The sequence below is a fragment of the Prosopis cineraria genome, unplaced genomic scaffold, assembly GCF_029017545.1.
Source record: "Prosopis cineraria cultivar Desert tree isolate PC_DT_omini unplaced genomic scaffold, ASM2901754v1 PC2, whole genome shotgun sequence".
Classification (NCBI taxonomy): domain Eukaryota; kingdom Viridiplantae; phylum Streptophyta; class Magnoliopsida; order Fabales; family Fabaceae; genus Prosopis; species Prosopis cineraria.
Window position 1 is genome coordinate 45,402,494 of NW_026555333.1, and position 23,523 is coordinate 45,426,016.

Below are 23,523 nucleotides of genomic sequence, written 5' to 3' on the forward strand. Positions count from 1 at the left end.
GGGTTAAGGAAAGAGAAAGGAGTAGGGACTCCAGACCCTAGAGTGTGTTTTTCTGTAGAGGTTTTTTTATTTCCTCAATTTATGACTGAAAGCGACGTATGAGAGAGGGAGAGGGCATGGAAATCTATTATAAAATTACGAAATTTTTCAGACATTTACACGTGGATGGAAGAAAATTGTTTTTTAAAATATCAAATTCACATTAAAAATGAATTATAAAAAATTAATCTAACTGGCATAGAAGAAAATTGTTACATGGCTTTGTTTAAAAGATAATTACTACTTGCACCATTCAGTGATTTGTTGAAAGGTTGGATTTTTAATATTTTAAAATATAATTACTATTTTTTTGAAATATTTTTGATAAATAAATTATTTTATATTTATTTTAAAGTAAAAATTTATTTAAATATATATAAAAATAATATTTATTTGAAATAAGTAATTATTTTATTAAGATGAAATTTAGTTAAAAATAAATTATATTTTTTTAATAAATAAAGTATCATGTTTAAAATAAGAAAATTATTTTTTTTCCAATCTATTTCAGTGTTTTAAGATTCTAACAAGTTATCACTAGAGAATTGGCCGGTGATGAGTTGATCACCTTATATTTTTGAACTTCGCGTAATCAATTTTAGACTATGAATGCATTGTTTCAACTTTCAATTAAAAAAGAAAAGAAAAGAAATGACTCTAACTAGCTGAATAGTTATCTGAATGTAAAAGCAGCTTGGCCTAAATGATAAACCTATTTTAAGGATTGACCTGTTTTATCCAATTTTAAACTAAGTGATCATTTTTTATTTTTATTCTTATTTTAATAATAAAAAAGGGTATTCGTTTTGGAAAATTTGGTGTCAACTTCCATTGGGTTGTCATAGTAAAATTTTAAATACATAATTTATTTACTAGCATCATATAAATTAAATGATAGAAAAAATTGAAAACTCATTTAATCATTTTAAGAGAACTGGAAGGGGTGTGCGTATAAAATAAGGAAACTAAAGCTCAATATATTATGGTTGAATAACTTTAAATTGGGTATAATATTATTGATATCTTAAATATTATATATTATTTTTTATTTAATTATTATATTATTGGTTTGATAGCGAGTCTTATTGGTTAAACCATGGCAACTATAACCTAATTATTTTGGTTTGTCTTTTAGTTTGATTTTTAAAATATCGGTATATGTATAAGTTAAATTTTTATATTTATATGTTAAACTTTAATATTCATAACTAATCGGTTCTTGCGAGCAATTAGTTTCTTTATTTTTGGCCTATATGTAGTCCTCTTGTATTTTGAAAAATTCAAATATTCTGATCATATTTTTGTTCATTTTTATCTTTTTAAATCATAAAATATTAACTCATCTCGCAAGGTCAGTAGATCACTGTTAATATTTTAAAGTACAAAAATTTATTTAATATCTCAGCATAACACCTCATAAAATAAACCAACATTATCGTCTAGAAGACATTTGTATGTATAGGATCAAATGTAATACGTATTACTTTGGAAGAATTACAAATAAATGACATAAAAAAACAAATGACAAAAGAGTATCACAAAATGAAATAATTAATTTCTAAGAACTTATTTAACATATTTTTTGAAAGATTATGTTGTTGACCCTCTGCAAAATAATAGAAGCGTAGTGATTAAAATCTACAAGAAGCTTACTTGTCGCCGTGGAAACTAAAGTTATGGCCGTTTGTGTTATCAATATATATCTAAATTGAAATTGTTGATCACTATTTACAAAGCTGAAGTTGTTAAGATGAGATAAAGTGTATTTATTATTACATAACTAAACTAACAACTATGCTTCATATATGAATAATTTTACATTCATTATTAACAACTTCAATTTAAGTTTTACAAATTGTTTCCTATTATTTTGCATAGGGTGGGAAAGACACAATTTCGGGAAAAACAATTATGTCATATAAATTCTTAAAGACTTCAAAATAATTACTACATTTAGTAATACTTTTTTATTTTTATTTATTGGTCTATTTGGGTGTGAGGTTTATTTTTTATGATTTTATCTCAAAATATTAACTCTATTTTGAATTTGAGTGAAGCACAAAGCTAGATCGATCGACTCACATGGGAACGATGTAGGGAATAATTTTGTAATTTTTGAACTCTAGCATGAGAATGATGACATGCACAGACCACCCCATGAAGGATCATAGTCCTTATTCATAACTCGTATTTTATTAAATCGTACCCACCTGTGTCACCTGACTTAAACCTAACAGTACACCAAACAACGTGTTCAGTGAAATCTGTTTGTTTTGTTCTTTTTCTGCCTAACTTGAAATTGCGCATGCAAATCGGGGTCCGTAGAATCTTTGAAAGTAAATGGAAAACATTATTAGGGACTACATGTGTGGTCCACAAGGACGAGATTGATTCCCAGAAAATGGCATGGTGAAAGTAAATAACTGAGGAATCTAGCATTTATCTTGTACCTACCGTTAATTTTTACTCTTGTTGTAAGATATATTATAATTAAGAATATCTATTTTGGAGTTAAAAGGAACAAAATAAACCTTTTTCCAAACCCATTCATCTAAACATCATAAGACTTTAAATTGAAGAGAGAAAGGACTAGAAACTTCTAGTATACCTTCTCTAATGAAAAGAGTCGAAGAAGATGAGATCGATGAAAGTTCGCTATTCATTTTTCAGAATGAGATGAAAATTTCACAGGAAATTAATTTCCCGGACATATCCTTACTCAAATAATAGTGTTTTGTTTTTAGTTTTTGTAGTTTATTTTCATTAATTTTCATCTTGATTCTATTTGATTCGTCAGTAATATCTGCCTTTCTAATTAAAAAAAAATACTTGTAATAATAAGGATAGCCTAAACAGTACTGTTTATATAATTTGCTGATATAAGGCTTGTCACAGTTCATAGTTTGTAATTTAGTTGATCCAAAACTTGCTTCGTTAATAAGGATCACTACTTTATTTTATTTTTTTTAAGATCACTACTTTCTTACTAGATCGGGGTGTAATTTCATGCTAAAAAGGGATAATCTTTGACAATCATAATCTCCATTTGATTGCAAGAATTACAAGATAGTTGACTGAAAAAAAAAATTTTGTCTGCTGATAGGATATATCCTCATATACAACATTAATTTTTGTCTTATGATTAATTAACACACTAGACATGTTTTTTTTTTTCATTTTATATCCATCTCAGCTTTATTGATATGATCAGAGATATACGAGGAAATTTTAATAGAATCATCTTAATTAAATTGTCAAATATATAAGGGTTGAGATTTAAAATTCTAATGTCACGTGCTCTTTTTTGTTACCCATGTCCCAAAAACTTTAACAAGTCAATTGCGAATTCGTTAATTTTGTCATTTTGGATTATTGGGACGATCTAGTAAAATTGTGCGGCTGAGATCATGTTTTAAAAATATATGTATGATTATATATAGTTTGCAAGTGTTTAATTTATATGGTCTACTTCATATCAATAAATCAATTTTAGCAAAGGGCACTATTTTGCTATGTCCTTTATGGAACAGCTGGATGGATGAAATGGGGGAGTCAAATTTGGAATAATTTTTAAAAGAAAAAAAATATGAAGAAGAAATGAGTTCATAGAAAATACATCCTTATGAATTCATAACTAAGTAAAAAAAAATAAAATATTTTTAATTAAATTTTACTCTTAATAAAATAATTATTTATCTTTAAACTAACCTTATCTTTACATATTTACTCTTACTTAATAGTTGTTTTACCTTAAAATAAATATAAAGTGATTTATTTAATAAAAATATTTTTTAAAAAAATAATAATTATATATTAAAAGATAAAAAATAACATTTAATTCTTTAAAAAATATGTTATATTTGATAAGAAAGAAAGTGGTTGTTACTTTGTAAAGACCAGTTACAATCACACACGTAGCAGCACTTCTCTTTCTTCCTCTCGTTATCACCCTAACTTGTTGACTTTGTCTTAGTTTTCTTTTTCTGTTAATATAAGGTGATCTTTTTTAAACAAAAAACTAAGTTGTTAAATACTTTGGTCTTAGAGGGAAAAAAATTAATACTATTTATAAGATATTTATTAATTTTTAATATATTTTCTTAATTTTTTTGAATAAAATAAAAACTTGTTAAATTTAAAATAAAATTAATAAGAATTTAAGAGATTTTTTTTAATTTTGATAAAACATATTAAAATAGTTTATAAATAAAATTAGAGAGAATATACAAGAGTTAACATTTAAAACTTTAACCATCATATGCTTGTGATAATATAGTCTGAACTACTCATGCCAAATTAAGTTGTTAAATTAATAATCAAATTTAATTATTTATCAATCGGCATCGTGATTTTCGTGCTGTCCCCCTCAGAAACAAGAACGAAACGGGGGAGATGGGAGTACTTTGTTTTAATTGAAAAAAAAAATTAAGATTCAATTATATTTTTTAAGAATGTTGAGTACTCTATACTTTTAAGTGGAATGATTTTACCTTAAACTATTTTTTTAGAAGCAAAAAACTAGAGTTAAAAATTCGGATAGGTCGAGTCTATTTGGGCTCGGCCCGAATAAGTCAAAATCAAATAAGCTCAACTCCTCAAAAAGCCCGAATAGTTAAGTTTGCCTGAATTCATTCGGGCTTCGGGCAGCCCAAATATCCAAATTTTATGTTAAAAATTATTTTTAATTAATTTTCTTACTTTAAAATTAATTATTTTATTTAGAAAAAATATAAAATATATTTTTATACTTAAATATGTATAAGAATCAAATATAAATTATTTTAATATAAAATAATCTAAAACTTAAATAATTAATTAATATTTATTATTTTTATATATTTTTTAAAAATAAAAAAATTATTCGAGTATTCAGGCTAAGCGTGGCCCGAATTTTCTCAGGCTTATTTGGACCCAAATATAAAAATATCATAATTTTTTTAAGCCTAATGCTAAATTTTTAGGGGGGTTCAGGGCTCAGGCTAGAATTACTGACTCTACAAAAAACCCTCTCCATTAATGAACTATTAGATCTGTCGTTATATGCTGACGCGGGCACGCGGGGCACCTCCGTGGAGCCCATGCACAGTAACAAGTAAAACTCTAATCATGTTCTTTTATGTTAATTTGGTCCTGAACACCTTAAAATTTTTTTTAAGAGCATTGAATATCTTAAAATCTTATTAAAATAAAATTTAATAAATATTTTTAAAATGTTAAATATTTTCATATTTAATAATTTAAATATTTTTATTTATAAATATTCATTCAAAATTTATAAATTATTTTTTAAATATCAACAACTAAAACTAAAATTTTTTAAATTTATAAATGACTTATTATTTTTATATATTAATTTTTGATCTCCTTTTTAAAACAGTGTCCAAGTCATTGTACCTTTTGTATATATTAAAACTTATTTATATTTTTAATATTGATTAAGTTCTTTAATTTTTTTTGTCGATTAATAATTTCTTTCAAAATATTATACTACCGAAATTTAATACTCTCTATATATTGCAATGTTAGGAGTAAAATCATAAATATGACAATTAGGACCAATAAAATGACAACAAAAATATTTATTTAAAAGATATCACTTATTCATTTAATGTACTACAAAAAATTACTTAATAATAAAAAAAATAGAGAGATGAGAAGAAAAATTATTTACTAACTTTGAAGGTTCATCCCTTTTATTTTTATTAATAAAATATTAAAAATATTAAATTAGGTGGTGTAATGTTTTAAATAATAATACTTAAATTATTAAATATTAAAATATTTAATATTGTAAAAATATTTATTAAAATTTATTTTAATAAAATTTCAAGAATGTTTTTAAAAAAAATTTAAGATACTTAATGCTTTTAAAAAAGAGTTTAATAATAAATTAATATTAAAGAATATGATTAAAATCTATGTTAATGTATAAGGGCCCCACACGTCCACGCATGGTTAAATTAACAATTTATTAACTGAGAAATTTTTTCCTCTTCAAAAAAAATAAAATAAAATTATTTTATAAAAATATAAAATACCTAATATTCTTAAAAAATAAGTATGGGTTTAAAATTAAACATTAAAAAAAAAAAACAGAATGGTGTCGTAGAAAAGGACAAGATTGGGACTAAGAGCAGACATGGGACCCAGCCTTCATAAGAATGGTGTACACTTGATGATGACGATGATGACAAGATTCTCCAATAATCTCTCTCTCGTCTCTGCACCTAAAAAGGCCAATCTTAAGCCTACCGGCCACAGCCTTGTCTCCCTCATCCTTACCTTAAGCTCTCCTACACTGTACTCTTTTTTTTTTTTTTTTTTGACCAACTAGCTCTCCTATAATGTAGCTTAAGCTCATCTTATCCTCTATATTGTTTGAATTTATTTTTTATGGTTTCAATTTATAATTTTTTAATAAATTTTTTAAATAAAAAATTATTTTTTAAAAAAGTTGTAGCTAAAAAATTATCTTTATTTTGTATTATGTTTCTATTAAAATAATTTTTTTAAAAAGTAAAAATTTATAAATCAGGATCATTCATATTAAATTTAAATAGTTTAGAAGTGATGAATTTTTAATGTTCATTTATATGATAAAATTGAAACCATCCCATATACATACATAGTTACACATCTACATCAATTGATTTGCAAAGACATATTATATATATTTCCTCCGTTTAAAAATATAAAATATTTTTTGATGAATTGAATATTAAAAGTGTAAGACATTTTTAGTTTTTGAGGTGTAATTATTTCTTTTTTTTTAAATATCTCTATAGATGAATGACTTTATATTTATTGTAGAGTGCTTAATATGAATAAATATTAAAAAATAAAGTTAGTTTGAAAGTAGGTAACTATTTTATTTTGGGAGTGATATTCAATTAAAAATAATTTATATTTTTAAACAGAGGGAGTGCTCTTTTTCGTTAAAAAATATAATATATTTTTAATCGAATCTTATATATTAATAAAGTAGTTAATTATTTTTTAATTAAAAATTATCTTTTCACATTTACCTTTATTTAATAGGATATTTTACTTTATAATAAATATAAAATGATTCGTTTATTGAAAATATTTTTAAAAAAGCATATTAATTATACTTTGAATATTAAAAATATTTTACATTTTTTTACATCTAACCTTTCAAAAATATTTTATATTTTTTTAAAAAAGAGAGTAACTACATATGTATGTCTATCAAAATGAATATAACATGCAAATGAAATAAAGTGAATTACAAAACTGATGTGCTTTGAATAAAATCTTTAATATTCAATTCTTTTAGTGTGCTTATTTAGTTCAAGCTGATGCAAATTCGCGGGTCATTATTCATGTCGTAACACCGTAACTAACAATCAAATTAAAATCTAAACATTTAACCAACACGACTCAATTTAAATAAGAGAAAATGACAGAAAAATATTTTAAAAAATGCAAATAATAATTAGGTAATATAAAATGTAATAATTATTTTTTATAATTTCTGGAAACCTGTCTAACATTTTTGTAAAATGACATATTTGTTTCTGTTTTAAAATTTATTACAAATTAATTTTACTTTTGTATATAAATGATTAGTTTTCTTAAAAAATGATGAAAAATGAAATAATAAATTATGAGTTATTAGACCTGCAACTTTTGAAGTCTATTGGACCCCATTTAGTGCATTGTTGTGGCCCTAAAACCTTCCATCACCAAGCCAAGTTAAAAGTCAATTTATTCCATAAAGTAAGCTAATAATACGATGCTCCTTCTACCACCACCTAGCTATAGGGGAAACAATTTAAAACCATGCATCATTGCCTTGTAGTAGTAAAAGAACAAGACACTCGTGAATAGATATAATATAAGATTGAAGTACTAGTTTACCCTTCAACTTTTTCAAAGTGCATTGATACCCCCGTGGTGTAATGTTGCTTTTCATTGCACATAAGCTGAGTTAATGAAAATTCTAAAGGATCTCAACCTCGGTTAAAATGTTAAACTTCAAAAAAGTCAAATGCCTATTTAAATTTTATGAAAGTATCATCTTTCATTGAGCACAAATTCTCCAAAAAAACCTGTTTTTTGACATTATTAAAAATATTAGAGAGTTAATTATAAAAAATTAAATAATTACTTTTGATTATGTGCATAGAAAAGCTAACAAATATATTCATTTGCTTGCCCGTCAACCATATTTGAACAATTTAAACATCATAATTCTTGATAATCCACCATCTGATTATAAAAATATGATGATTCTTGACATGATTTAACTTTTATCTCTATTACATAGCTTTGTTATGACCTTATATTAAAAAAAGCTGCTTTTCACATACCTTACTTCATCTAATTTTATTTATAAATTATTTTTAATATATTTCATCGAAATCAACAAAAACTTTAAATCTTATTAATTTTATTTTCACCTTTAATTACCTTCAATAAATAAATTTTATTACTGATATTTTTGTTTAAAGCATTTTTTTTGAGCAATTATTTAACGCATTTAATAAGAAAACAATGAAGCAATATCTTTCCTTCATTAAATGTTGGTTAGTTTGATTGTTATTGATACAAAAATTATAAAAAATGATTTAAAAATTATAAAAAATAATCTTATAAAGAATTAATATCGATTGAATTTCATAAATTATAAATAAATTTTAATAAATCAATATTATTTTTTTCTAAAGTAATTGATGAAAATATCATTTTATCCATATAAGGGCACACTTGTCCACCTCAGAACGTCGTGATTTTTTAAAAAAGCATGCAACTTTACTGGAGGGGGTAAGAGTAGGAGGAATAATTAACAGCAGAAAATGTTGACTTAGGATAAGGTTGAGGGCGTTATGGAATTGAATACGAGTAGTAAAAGTTTGTGTGAGTGATTTGAAGAAAAAGTGTGCGGTGGGGAAAAGGACGCGAGTCCCTCAAGTGTCCGTAAATAGAAAAAGCTGCTACGTCTGGCCCCTACGAGGCGACACTCACCTCTATTGCCTTTTCAACTACCCAACTCACCTAATTCTTCCTTTTTCCATGTTTATCCTACAATCGCCATGTGTCTTCCACTCAATTCTTCGTTTCATTATTTAAATTATTTAAAGCTAATTAACATTAGGTACTTCTTCTTATCCTCTTTACAAGAGTTATGGTTCCGTTAAGAGAATAGATTTTTAATTTTGCCCTTATTTAAATAAATTTTTTAATTTAATTTATATTATATTATCTTTTATAATTAATAAATTTAAATAGATCTAATATTAAATTTTTATATCAAGTATATTAATATTCAATATTAAAATTTTTTTAGTTTTAGTTTAATAAATAAATAGTAATTTTTAGATAATTCAAAAATTTTATAGATAATCAATAAAGCATGATTTATTTTGTATCTTGTTATAATAAAAAATAATTACTATTATGTGTTTTCTTAGATTTTAGAATATCATTGTATATTTTTATTTATAAAAATATTTATTATTTATTTTTTTAAAAAATTATATTTTTTTTTGTATTTTTATTAGGAGAAGGTCAAGCAGTTAACTTTAAATTATTTAAAAAAATATGCAATTTTTCATTGAAAAAACTTAAACAAGAGGCTCTAGATATAATATTAAATTTTCATATCAAGTATATTAATATTCAATATTAATTTTTTTATTTTTAGTTTAATATATAAAGAGTAATTTTTAGATAATTCAAAAATTTTATAAATAATCAATAAAGCATGATTTATTTTGTATCTTGTTATAATAATAAAAATAATTATTATTAAATGGTTTTTTTAGATTTTAGAATATCATTGTATATTTTTATTTATGAAAATATTTATTATTTATTTTTTAAAAATTATAATTTTTTTGTGTATTTTTATTAGGAGAAGGCTCAAGTACTTAACTTTAAATTATTTAAAAAAATAAGCAATTTTTCATTGAAAAAACTTAAACAAGAGGCTCTAAGGATTGTTTTACTTCGAAAATTGTAAAATTACTTTTTCAAAAAAATTACCAGACAAACACTAAATTTCGTTAAGAAAGGTATACCATTATATATAATTTCTTTGGTAAAAAATATACTATAAGATATTTATAATTAAATTTTAGTTTTAATAAAGTAATTATTTATCTTTAAACTATATAATATTTTTATATTTACTCTTATTTAATAGAATATTTTATTTTAAAATAAACACAAAATAATTTATTTATTATGAATACTAAAAAAACACAATAGTTATATTTTAAAATATTAAAAAAGCTTTACACTTTTAAATAGTTAGAATAAACATGTGGATATTTTTCTTAAGATTGCTCTTGCACCATCAGTAATATATCAATGGCCTTTACAGAGATTTTAGATCGGAATGCAACGTGTGTGTGTATATATACATACACCTCCTAAGAAGCTTAATTATAATATTATTGTGTACTTGTGCAGTGTTTAATTATTTAATTTAATTTAATTACTTCAATGCGATGCATATAATCGTGTATGTCACGTTTGTCGGATATATCGAAACAATAATACGCGTTCTCTTTGGACTAAGTGCCTGCGCGATTGTGATTCGTTTTTACAATTACCGTCACTTAACAAGTTCGACACCTTAATCTTTTCGAAGTCACACAAAAAAAAAAAAAAAATTGACCGACATGTCGAAACAATTAATGCATTTGTCCTTGAAGGCTTTGTGAACTAATCTTCCATCTTTTGGAAAATTTAAATGTGTCGATGTTCTCTCTTCACAATAAAAAAAAAAAAAGTGACGTTCTCCAGATTTAGTTACTCATGCAAAATGAAGATAGGGTAAAATTTAGTTGTTTAACTATTTTCTTGTAGCTTATCTCTGACACATCTTCAAGTGATATTTTTTTTGTTAATTATTAGTAAAATAATATCCGTTGAATTATTTTGTCATTGATGATTATTTTTGTTTACTTCCCTGATTTTTTTCAGTAATCATACAAATCATTGTGATGTGTATGTGGGTTTGAATTTTTTATATTTGATATAGTGTCATCATGAATTTCACCATTGACTAACGCGTCTCAGGGCATAGAAAAATTGTAATTGCTATAGATTGAAGGTTAAATTTGCACCTTAGAAGGGCTTCACTTCAATTGAATTTAAATGTGTTTGTTGTGTTTTCAAGTTGGTTTCATTTCTTTAATATTAGGTCGATGGAGCATACATAAGTGGCTAATATATATACGAAATGTATTGAAACAATATGTTTTCATAAAACAATTTATCTAAATGACTGATATACAATTTGTTAAATTTATTAGATGTATGATAATTCCATATCGAGTGATAAGTGAATTAATTACAACTCTATGTATAAATGTGTAATCAATTCTTTAAAGTAATTTACCCTTAGTTTGGATGGGGAAACATATCACTTTCCGTCAATTCAACCCAAAAGTAAGATGTTGGCAGCCAAAAGTTAAATTTCTTTTAAAAATAATTAATTCCTCTTTTGCATCAATTATAGTTTTCTTTAGCTTTGGGTTTATAACTGATGCTAAATGTTATTTTTCTACATCGATTTTAGCTGGCGATGAAAGTATAACCTTTTGCACTTATTTGTCCAATGTAAAAATTACTTTTCCATATTTGTGTTAATAGCAGCTATATATTAAATATACAGTCACTCCTTCCAAAATTATCTTAAGCAATTTTGACATAAATAATAAGTCTTAGTGTGTGGTTAATGCAAAATTTTAATAAAACTTAGGATATGCCTTTGCTTCTACTGGTCTTTGGAAGGACTGGCTATACATGCATGCCTTTTGAAAATGAAACTGTGAAATGCTTTGTGATTAATGTCATGAAGAAACTTTGACAGCTCATCTCTTTCTGATGAACATCTTCTTAGACGTTGCATCTATTATTGAATTGCACAAATTGTAAGTTTTATTCCACTACTAACAAGAGCTATATATGTATTATTGACTATTACCTATTTGTATAGGAAGGAAAAAGGGAAGAGAAAGGGGAGGAAGAAAGAGAAAAAAAGGAGGAATAAGTGTGAAACTTTCAAAATCTCAATTCAGTAATAATCAAACTTAAATATAAATAAAAACTTTTAACTCTATTTTTTAAAATCCTGAAATAATAAAATAATAAAAATAATTTAAATTTAATTATTAAATCCTAAATTTAAATATAGTATTAAAGATGCTGATATTTAAAATAACAAAAAATAAATAATAAATTTTAATTCTAATGGATAAATATCCTTATATAGATATATATATTGAATAACCCTAATATCTTAAAATAAACCCTAATTATATTCTATCCCATATTATACTAATATGTTTCTTGTACTAAAGTTTAGTCTGGCATGTCTCCAAGGAGTTAGATAAAATGGGGTCAACTAACTAACGGTGCATGTTTTTCAAGTTTTAGAATTTTGATTTAAGCTAGAGACAAGATCGATTAAGTTTCAAAAGACTGAATTAATGATAATTATGTCTGTGATAATTTTTTTAAAAATAAATTTCTTATGTTAATTCAAACAATTATAAATAAAAATCTGAATTATAATTTGAGAGTCACATTTGAAATTTATAAAATGCTTTATCTGCAATTAAAAATTTTAATTTTATAATTATTTGATCTGATATTTAATTCATTTTTCAAGCAATCTTTTATGAACTAGTTGTGATTCACATGAACAGTATTGTAATTTGTGATATTTAACTTGTGTTAGACTGGATGCTTTTGTTGTTTTAAATCATAATATTTTTTGGGCGCCAGAGTTCCTCTATCTTAATGTTTGAATAATTAAATTTAAATTTCAAAATAAGTTAGCCCTACTAAATAATTTTATCACAAATATCTCATTACTCTCATTCTAACATTCAAACTAGCTCGTAGCTAACTTTACTAAGAAAAGATATAGAATTAATAAGCCATAAATAATGCAATTTATTTTAGAGTTCTGATAATATTTTAAAAATGTACTCTCTCCGTTTTGAATTATAGGGCACTTTTGAAAGAGTTTTTTCATCTTAAAATATAAGACCCTTTAAATAAATTAATGTTTCATTAAATGTATTAATTTTAATATTATCCTTTCTCCCCTTATAATTAATTTTTATTCTTTTTATTTTTAATATATTAAATGATAGATATTTTTAAAAGTTTATATTTTTATTTTGAAAAGATGAAGTTGTTAATTGTATTTAATGAGATTTATTAATAAATAAAATTTTATTTAAAAATATTTTATAATTTAAGATGAAGGGAGTTTAATAATAATTAAATTTACAAATAGTTGTATTATCAATATCCATAACGTAACTTATTACACTTTCTTTTTTTTTTTTAAAAAAAAATCGGATGCAATTCTGTGGGGGAACAGAATCTGAACTCTTAAATGGAGCCCTGCCCATTTAATAAGCTTGAGTGCACTTTACCAACAGGCCCGCCAAAATCTTGCTGGAAGGAGACAAAAGTTTCGGGCCGAGAAGAAGTATGAACCGGGTCGGATTGATCCGGTTGAGACGGTCAAAATTTCCATAAATCAGAGTCTTTCTTTTAAAAGCTCGTTTCCTGAACCCTCCAGCGACGACGCCGGTGAGAGTCCGACAGAGAGCGTCGCCTCCTTCCTTCCAGTAAGTCTCTCTCTCTCTTTCTCCCCTCCTCCTCCATCATCCTCTTCACACGTGCAATCGACCTGTACACAGATCTTCTGCTTGAATGCTGTTTCACTCCTGTCTTTGTCAGAAGTCAGAACTACTGCAACTGTCTGTTTATTTCTCCCAATGATTACCGCCTTTCAAAGCTTCAATAATCAATATTTTCTTCTCTGGGATTACTGAATACAGAACCACATGATATTTCATTATCTCTTGGGGTTGAGGCAATTTGTTGGTCCATATATCCTAATATTGTGTGTAGTGCAATTTAACCGCGAGAAAAACAAATGAAATCTTTTTGGTGCATGGTCTTGTCGTTGAGGAGCTAAAGGAAATAGTTTGAGGGTATTGGCATTTAAATTTGAATTTCAAGTGCCAATAGAAGTGATGGAGGTCAAAGTTACATCGGTAGACCCTTGTATTAGAGGTTTCGTGTTTTTTGAATTGGTTCTACTATTTCATGCATGTGTAACTTAATTAAAAAAGTTGAAGAGGCTAATGACTGGATTATCTTGCATTGATATAAATAGCGGCAGCAAGGAGTAGCGTATCCATATTATCTTTGTCAGTCTTCTCCTTGTCTAACTTTCCGCCCTATGTAAGTCCTTGGTCCTTGCCACGCTACTGTGGTATTTAAAGTCACTCTAAGTTGAATTTAGCTATCGAAACTGTAAGCATTTGAATTTTATCTCTTACGGAGTATTCCTATGACGGTTACCATCATATGGTAATTTGTTTTCTTTGTTTTAATGGAGCAGGTAAAGCGTAGTAAAGAAAATTAGCGGTAGAAAAATGGACGCTGTTCTCTTCTAAAATTCTTATCAAAGCCGTTAAAAAAGTTATTTCCAATATGGAAACTGAAAATTCAGATGTGTCAAAGGCTGAAGAATTCAAAGTCCTTGCAAACGAAGCCTTCAATGGTAATTAATTCTCTGATTATACTTTTCTGATGCGATTATTTTGCTTTCTTAGTTTAGTTGTAAATATAAGCTAAAATTTTATAACTTGTGCGAATTTTTATCAGCAGGACTTCTGTATTCCTTTGTTGATTCTCAAACTGGAATCAGACTGTTGTTGGTGTATTAGACTTACATTTACTTTGCAGCATTTTCCTGCGCTCATTATTATTAAATGGCCTTTTCTTTGACGTGCTGCTGCTTTAATCCACTTTATCATCTAATATTATGAATTCCCTTTTCAGCTCGCAAATATGCCCAAGCTATTGATTTATATACTCAGGCAATTGAACTGAACAGTCGAAATGCTGTTTACTGGGCTAATCGTGCATTTGCACATCTTAGGCTTGAGGAATATGGTAGTGCGATACAAGATGCTACAAAGGCCATTGAAGTTGATCCTAAATATTCAAAGGTGCTGTGCATCCTAAAACTAAAGAGGCCTACATGCATTTGCATGCATTGAATGCTGATAATTATATTCTAATTATGTCTTGTTGTTGCAGGGTTATTACAGGCGAGGTGCTGCTCATCTTGGCATGGGGAAATTCAAGGAAGCACTGAAGGATTTTCAGCAGGTAGTTTTCTTGCAATGTTATAGAACGGTGATGGGCAATACTTATACTAGGCCAGAAGATTTGCCACAAAAAATGCAAATTTCAGGGCAAAAGCCTTCTTTGTATAGTATCTTCAAGTTAATTATTTTTATGGGAAATTATTTATTCAGGTATATTAGAGAATGCGGAGATATAAGAATGGGATAGATCTCCCAAAATCTGAGAATATAAAATCAATCTGTTGCTAGGTGTGCCTGAAATCTTTGGAAACCTGCCTACTTTTAAATCTGTTCTTTATTTATACTGAGGTTTGGTGAAGAGATTGATACCTTCCTAGTTATATGGCAGATCTTTGTGGGCTCTTATGGATACTTTTAGCAATAGATCAAATAATTATCATTTTGGTTCAATAAATATGGTCTGGAAGTTGTGTAGTAATTTATTCGGAAAGATGGGAGCTACATAAAAAGATGATACGAAAACATGGATATGGAAGGAAATGATTGGACTGGATGGAAGGCACATACTATATATAGAATAGAAGAAACTGGTTTACTGAGTTAGAAATGTTTTGTGATATATTGTTTTGGGGTCTAAAGGTTGGGGTGACTATCAGGCATATCAACTATCAGTGGAATAAACAAAGGGGTGACCACTTAATCCCGTTTCACAGCTTGTGTTTGTTCAAATTTATAATTGAAGTTCTCTCTTTGTTGAATTCTCTATCTCAATAGAAGCAGTCTTTTCAAAATTCAATTTCTTGTTCTAGCAATGAGAATTTGCAAAAGAGAGAAAAGACATTTGTTAGAATGTGCCTGGAAATTGCTGGGGTTTGATAAATGTTTTTGGCTTTTAGCCTTCTTAAAATAATTTTTATAAGCTAAACTTTTTCTTTGCTGTCCATGGCAAACAGTTCTTGGTCCTTTACAGTTACCATATACTCTATACTCTTTACTTCTGTTACATGAGAAAATTTTTATGACTAGCCTGTACTTTTAGGTTTTAATCCCTCAAAATAACTTTGGCTACCTCACTTTTATTGGTCGGTAACATGTACTCTGTGTTGAATCCATATTTACTTTAATTTACTTATGTTGAATTAGGTCAAGAAAATGTGCCCAAATGACCCTGATGCAACAAAGAAATTAAAGGAATGTGAAAAGGCAGTTATGAAACTTAAATTTGAAGAAGCAATTTCTGCCCCAGATGCTGAAAGGCGTTCAGTAGCTGAATCCATCGATTTCCACTCTATAGGTACTATTTTAAACATGGAATCATGCTGATATTTTTAGGTTATCATTTTTTTCATCCTCTCTTTCTTTCCGTTAATTTTTCCTTTATTGTTTAATATGATTATCTGTGTATTATTTTTATGTTGTTATATTGTTTTATGTTGCCTATTATTCTGGATCTGTATGTATACTAGGGTCTACACCAGTTACAAGATGTTATAACTTGGATGTGGTATTATCTTTTTATTCTTTGTATCATGTCTTGTGTTGTGATTAGGTTCCGATCTTTAGATAGACATTATCTGAAATAGATCATTGTATAAATGTGTTTTGAAGAAAATGAGTTATGTCGTTGAGCAACCTTTTGCATTTTTAATCCTTTTAAATGAGCAATCAACCAAGTCTTTTGGCTATGATTCCATGCCACTCATGAATTTTTTCACGAAGGAAAGAATTTGGCAGATAACAACTGTATTTTCATATTTATAACCCTTGAGTATGTAGAGCTTTCCAACTTCAAATGATTCTATTATCAGTAGAGATTACAAAATTGAAGGAACAACTACTACTAATGCCCAGGGCATTCTTGTAGCATAATTGAATAAGGATGATTCTACAAGATGATGGTTCTAACCAATCTAACCATTATTGTGGCTGTTGATTTCGATTTTGATTTTTCCTATTCATGCCCTTCGCTGTAGGGGTTTATTTTGTTGAAGTGCCAGTTACCTCATTTGAATCTAGGCTCTTATTAGTTTCTATCAGACCACTGAAGGATTTGGGCATTTGACTAACCGAATTGCTAGTCTTGTATGCAATGAGTAAATGGCCATCTTGGCCATTGCTCATTACTATGACTGAGGATGCCATGCTACGCATAAGAATCTGTTGTTTAATGGAAGGAATGATGTTAGCCATCTTTAAAGACCTATCTACCGCAAGCAATACATTGCGCCATTGAGTCACTAAGTGAACAGGGGGATATTCGATATAGAACTAAAACATGTATGTGCAAGATATTAAATCAAATGCCTCCTAGTTGAGCTCTTAAACCAAAATATGTTTAGCTTTGTATGGTGTTTCTTTCCAGGATTCCCATTAGATGGGGATATTGTTTTTCTTCATTGCTTCCAAGGGTTTTTAATAGATTGGTGGTAGAAGAAACAAAAATTTTAACCTCCTGCTAGTCGCAGTTTCATATTCCATAATGTCATTCTATTTAACCTTTTCTACCCCTTGAAAAGTGCGGTTTGGTGTGGAACGTAGTTCATTCCAAAATACAAGTTAGTACAGGAAGTTGATATTCTTTATGTACTGTCTTGTTGATATTCTTAATGCACTGTGTTTATTGTCCTTTTAATACTAAGTTATGATTGAAATTTCTCTTTTTCTTAATCAGATTCCTTGAGTGGATCTAGTTATTCCTTTAAGTTTTCTCCGTTATTTTTTATCTTGTTCATTTTATTTCCTTGGAAGAAAAATGGGTATCCTCACTGATACAGTTAAATTTAGTAGGGGTTGATCAGCCAGTCTCTAGTTCACCTCACTTTCACCCTAGCAACATTTGATTATGCTAAGACCTGTGAGTCCTGTTTTGTTTAGTTTCTTGAGATTGCAAAAATATCAATACTATGCAGCCATCCAGTATAAAATCTTCTCCCTCTACAGCGAATCTTTTGCGTCCTGAAGGATTGTCTATTCCTTATTTTATGAAATCAAAAGGTTCAGGATTGGACAGGGGCAGGGGCCTTTTTTTAGTTCTTCTGTATGTTTTGCAGTTCTTTCCTCAGTAGCTTACGTTCAATAAAATCGTGGCTGCATGAAAGCATGAAGCCTCTTCGATGAAATTTCCTGTTTGACCTGATCTCTTGTAACATCTTTCTTTTAGATATTCTCCTCAACCATGTACTATATCAGTTTTTTCCCCTTACTTATCACCATCAATTAACATATTCTCTACTCTCTTTAAGTTTTTCCAAAATTTTATTTCTTAGTTCTTTTTTTTTTAACTCTAAATTCTTATCAAGTTTCTCGATCTCCTTCCTTCTATTAGTAATTGTTAGCAAAATACCTTATTCTAAAAAGATTTTGTCTCGTTGGAAGAATGTCTTACAACTGTTGTTACAATGCTCAGAATCTAATCAGAATTTTTAAGGTTCAGTTCTTCCTTCATCTTGTAAGAGACTGAGGGGATTTTCTTTTTCTACGTTAATGATAAGTAGTTCAATCACTTAAGCAGCCTTCTTTTGCTCTCCAATTCCTATTATATGAATGCTGGAATCATTCTATTCTTTTTGTTTGTGTTTGGGCATCAGTCATGGTTTACTATGAATTATCAATCTGTGTATATACTGTATCATTTTAGGAAAGGGTCACAATTCTTTGATGCCCACCGAAGTGACCATAGCAGCAGTGACAGTAGCAGTTATGGCAGCAGTGGTGATGTTGTTCAGGACATCTGTGGCCACAATGGTAGCTGCAGTTGTGGTTGGTCTTCTGTTGTTACTTGGGGCATATCGGTGGAGTAGCTCCAATGCTGGTATAAATAGCCAGAGTGATTTACATGACTAAGTCTGAGCCAAAAGCAAATTAAGATCTGAACTCAGCTGATAATCATTGTAAAATTTCATGTGGTCTAAATCATAAACTCCAGACTTCTGAAAAATTTACTACAAGCCGGTGGAATCATTACTAATAATGCATTGAGAAAATGTGATATCTTTTTGCCTTGTAACATAATTAGCGATTTATTTCTTTTTAAGAAAAAATGGTGGCCCTGTGTGCATTCGATGTGATGTGTTTTTGGCTTTGTTCTCGCTGAAATATCTACTCTGGCATTTGAGTTCCTGTATTCATGGAGCTTGAACAAAATTGTGTCCTTTTAATACTAGATGTGGAGCCGCAATACACAGGAGCAAGAATAGAGGGGGATGTTGTTACTTTGGATTTTGTGAAAAAGATGATGGATGATTTTAAGAATCAAAAGTGCCTACATAAACGGTATTGAAGCAAAATCCATTATTTATTTGTGTTTCTTAAAGGCTTGCTGTTGTGCCTTTTTCATGAGCTTGCTTCCGTTTTATAGGTATGCCTACCAAATTGTATTGCAAACGAGAGAGATGTTGTTAACCTTGCCTCCTCTTGTTGATATAAATGTTCCTGATGGCAAGCATTTCACTGTTTGCGGTGATGTGCATGGTCAGGTAATTATTTTATTTTTTTTGAATTGTACGGAATGGCTTTGGGTTTCAGTTTTGACTTTGACTTCTGGCAGCAGAAGCTTATTGGAGAGACCTTGCTTTATATTTTAAATTGTCAGATATAACTGTTCAGCGCCAGTTCTGAGTCATCTGTAATTTAATTTTCAGTTTGGTGTCCTGGAAATTCACACGCCACTCTAATTTATTACTTTTTTGTCTACCTTACTTAAGCCATAAGTTAATGGACTGTTAGCCTAGTTTTAAACTACTACTCTATTTTCTTGATATATAACACATACATAAAGAGCAAGTCTTGTAAGTTAACATCGGACTTTGTTCTCAATTTTCTCGACAGCTCAGTGGACAGCGTTGGTACAGTGTTGTGAATGATCATAATAATCCAAAATTCACATAAAAAACTTTCATTCTATTATCAAGTTTCACGTCTCTCATTTCTTCACCATTTTGTGCTCATAGTTCTTCCAGTTCTCCAATTTTTGCTTTGTATGCTTGAATGTCAAATTGTTTTACTAACTTCCACTAAACTAACTTCTGCAGTACTACGATCTCTTGAACATCTTTGAGCTTAATGGGCTTCCCTCGGAAGAGAATCCATACCTTTTTAATGGTGACTTTGTGGATAGAGGATCTTTTTCACTGGAAGTCATCCTCACTTTGTTTGCATTCAAGTGCATGTCTCCATCAGGTGATCCTTGTTAGAGCTTTATCAGTATGTAAACTTAGTTATTTTTTCTGGATAATTTGTGCAATTGAGCCTCATCTGTGGCAGCATTTAGATGTGTGTTTTTTAGGTTTTTTTTTTTTTGGGGCTACCTTGTTGTTTATGTTGAATTAGCTGTTGCTGTTTGTGTGATTGGGTTCTCATAAATTTGCATGTACTGGGTATAATATCTTATTAGTTTTTTTTTTTGTTTTGTTTTCATTTGACTTTCAGCCATATATCTAGCTAGAGGGAATCATGAGAGCAAGAGCATGAACAAGATATATGGTTTTGAGGGTGAGGTCCGCTCAAAGTTAAGCGACACATTTGTGGAACTATTTGCAGAAGTCTTCTGCTGTTTACCTTTGGCTCATGTGATAAACGGGAAGGTTTTTGTGGTTCATGGAGGTCTTTTTAGTGTTGATGGGGTCAAACTCTCTGACATTAGAGCAATTAACCGATTTTGTGAGCCTCCAGAAGAAGGTTAGAGGCACCCTTTTGCTGTTTTTGGTTTAACTACTGTTCTTGACATCCTGTACCTTAAGCCTTGAACAAATAAACATATTCTTGCGCTTCATAGTTCCCTCCCTCTTCCTCTTTCTGTTTTCCTTGTTTGCGTTGGAGTTTTATGAATCTATTTTTCATGAATAGGATTAATGTGCGAATTGCTATGGAGTGATCCACAACCTCTTCCTGGGCGGGGTCCAAGCAAGCGTGGTGTAGGTCTTTCTTTTGGTCCCGACGTGACAAAAAGTTTTCTGAAGGAAAATAATTTAGGTATTTTTGCTGTTAGTTTGATAATGCTCTTGTTCTTTGATTGGTGACCTAATACACGTTATCAAATTTCAGAGTTGGTTGTCAGATCTCATGAGGTAAAGGATGAGGGTTATGAGATCGAACATGATGGTAAACTCATAACTGTATTTTCTGCTCCAAATTACTGTGACCAGGTAATTAAATCCCCCATTTTCAGTTGTAATATTGCTTTCTAGTTGATAGTTATCTATAATTATAAATAATAAATATTGCTGGCTTGTTTTGTCTTACTTGGTACTCTTCATATGAAGACTTGATGTGTGTGTGTGTGTGTGTGTGAGTGAGTGAGGGAGGGGCTGGCTTGATTTTGTTGCCAATAGGATGGGCAATATATGACATGCTTAATATGCGGAGATTTTCTTTTATATCCAATAAAATTAATCGTCCTCGCTGAAATATAGTTGGCCTTTGTTATTACTGTCAGCAACAAGTTAATATTTTCACTCCATGCTGCAGATGGGTAACAAAGGTGCATTCATTCGATTTGAAGCACCGGATTTGAAGCCAAACATTGTTACGTACTCAGCAGTGGTTAGTATCTTTTGTACTTTCTTTTTTTTTTTTTTTTCAGTTTACGCTGTTACTTTATGGTTTCCCAGTTAATTATTCTGTCATGGCACATCTGGTAATTAACAAGGATGAACAGAAAATTCTTACATTGCTTATGCAACCAACTTTCTTTGGTTTTTCTCATAATCTTTATGTTGTGTGGAATTTGCAGCCACACCCGGATGTGAAGCCAATGGCTTATGCGAACAACTTCCTTCGGATGTTCTCATAATCTCACATGGCTTTCTGGGGTTCATTCTGGTTAGCAATATCTCTGCAATCCAACAAGGAAGGATTCTTTGGCCCAGCCATAGAAGACCCCGTACAAGTTGACAACTTTGTGCCAATATATATAATTTTTTTTCCCCTCCTTTTGGGCTTAACGTTATTCAAATTCATTTTTTCCCACAAGTTTCCCTTTGTCTCTTTGTACTTTTGGTTATTTGGTGAACCATGTGCAGGGAATTTGGAGTTAGATTTATTAGCTCCATGAAACTTTTTTTGTTGGTTTTTTTCTTGAACTTTGTGAAATTACTGTGCTTAGGGAAATGAATGATTATTTATTGTGTTGAATCTTTGGGTCGTTTTCTATTGCACTGAATATAAGTTGCTCCTATAGTCTGAAAGCTTTTGATTTTCAAGATGCTTAATCGTTGGTTACTATTGTCTATGATTTTTTTTTTTTTTAATCCTGTTGTGGGCATTGAATTGGAAACAGGGTAAGTTGCAGAAACTATCACTCTGTGGAAGAGTCAGATCTTTTTAAACTGCATAAGTATATAAATCTTTTGTGTTGAAAAAAGTGGGCTAGCGCTGTCAAAATATTAGTATAGCCCAAGCTCACGAATTTTAGAAAAAGAAATTGGCAACTGGCCAGGCTTTGCCTGGACTTCTCTTGTGTTGAGTTTCTGTAATGGTTAATGTCTTATTGATCTTTGAATTTTAAAAGGGTTCGATGTAGTGCACCATCCAAATTGAAGGATTGTACAGTTAAAAAATAAAATGAATAAATAAAATGAAGCTGTTTTGAACGCCAAGATCTGTTTGCACAATAAAAGTTTGTGGTCGGAAATAAGTTTGGAAAATTTATGCTATGAAATGGACTGGAGATTACGGATTCAAGGCTGAATTCGATTAAACAAAGCCCTTTTGTTTTTTTGTTTTTAACATTTGGAATGTCATTTCAAAGTTGAATTTTGGTTCAGATTAGGAATGTTTGGCCCTCCAAAATTAAATTTACAAGTTATTTTTATATTAAAATTAAGTACTAAAAGTATATATTAAAATTAAGTGTTACAATTAAATAACTCCTTTTTATATTAAAATTAAGTACTAAAATTATATAAAAGTAAGTACTAAAATTATATATTAAATTAAGTGCTACAATTAATAGAAGAACTGCAGCTCCTCTTTCTAGTTTTACAGCATGCTTTTTGTTTTTAGATTATCAAACTTCTTCATATGATGTTTACTCCCTTCATTCAAACATACAAGATATTATTGAAGGTTTAGATGTTAAGACATTTTTAATATTTCAAAATATAATTAATGTACTTTTTTCAAGTGTTTCTAATAAATAAATTACTTTTTATTTATTTTAAAGTGAAACACTCTATTAAATAAGAGTAAATAAACAAAGGTAATGTTGCTTCAAAAACAACTAAGTATTTTATTGAGGGATATAATTCGATTAAAAATATTTTATATTTTTTAACAGAGGAAATATTTAATTTCTCTAAGAATATATTTGCTTAAGGTTTCTTATAAACGTTTTATTCATGGCCGTATTTTGACACCATGGCATTTG

General features: G+C 28.8%; 1 protein-coding gene across 3 annotated transcripts; it reads left to right on the forward strand.

Moving 5' to 3' along the window:
- Positions 1-13,525: 13,525 nt before the first annotated feature.
- Positions 13,526-22,289, forward strand: LOC129303816 (serine/threonine-protein phosphatase 5). 3 transcript variants are annotated; one of them, XM_054943349.1, is made up of 15 exons: positions 13,604-13,661; positions 14,216-14,283; positions 14,444-14,605; positions 14,887-15,056; positions 15,148-15,219; positions 16,302-16,452; positions 18,796-18,969; positions 19,322-19,430; positions 19,516-19,633; positions 20,189-20,336; positions 20,586-20,834; positions 21,003-21,128; positions 21,201-21,301; positions 21,624-21,698; positions 21,889-22,289. In XM_054943349.1, the coding sequence occupies exons 3-15, from the start codon at positions 14,536-14,538 to the stop codon at positions 21,946-21,948; spliced, it is 1,623 nt and encodes a 540-aa protein (XP_054799324.1). In that variant the 5' UTR covers positions 13,604-13,661; positions 14,216-14,283; positions 14,444-14,535; the 3' UTR covers positions 21,949-22,289. The 3 variants fall into 3 exon arrangements, with proteins under 3 accessions (XP_054799323.1, XP_054799326.1, XP_054799324.1); XM_054943348.1 differs by lacking the exon at positions 14,216-14,283 and having other exon boundaries at positions 13,526-13,661; XM_054943351.1 differs by lacking the exons at positions 14,216-14,283; positions 18,796-18,969 and having other exon boundaries at positions 13,526-13,661.
- Positions 22,290-23,523: the final 1,234 nt, after the last annotated feature.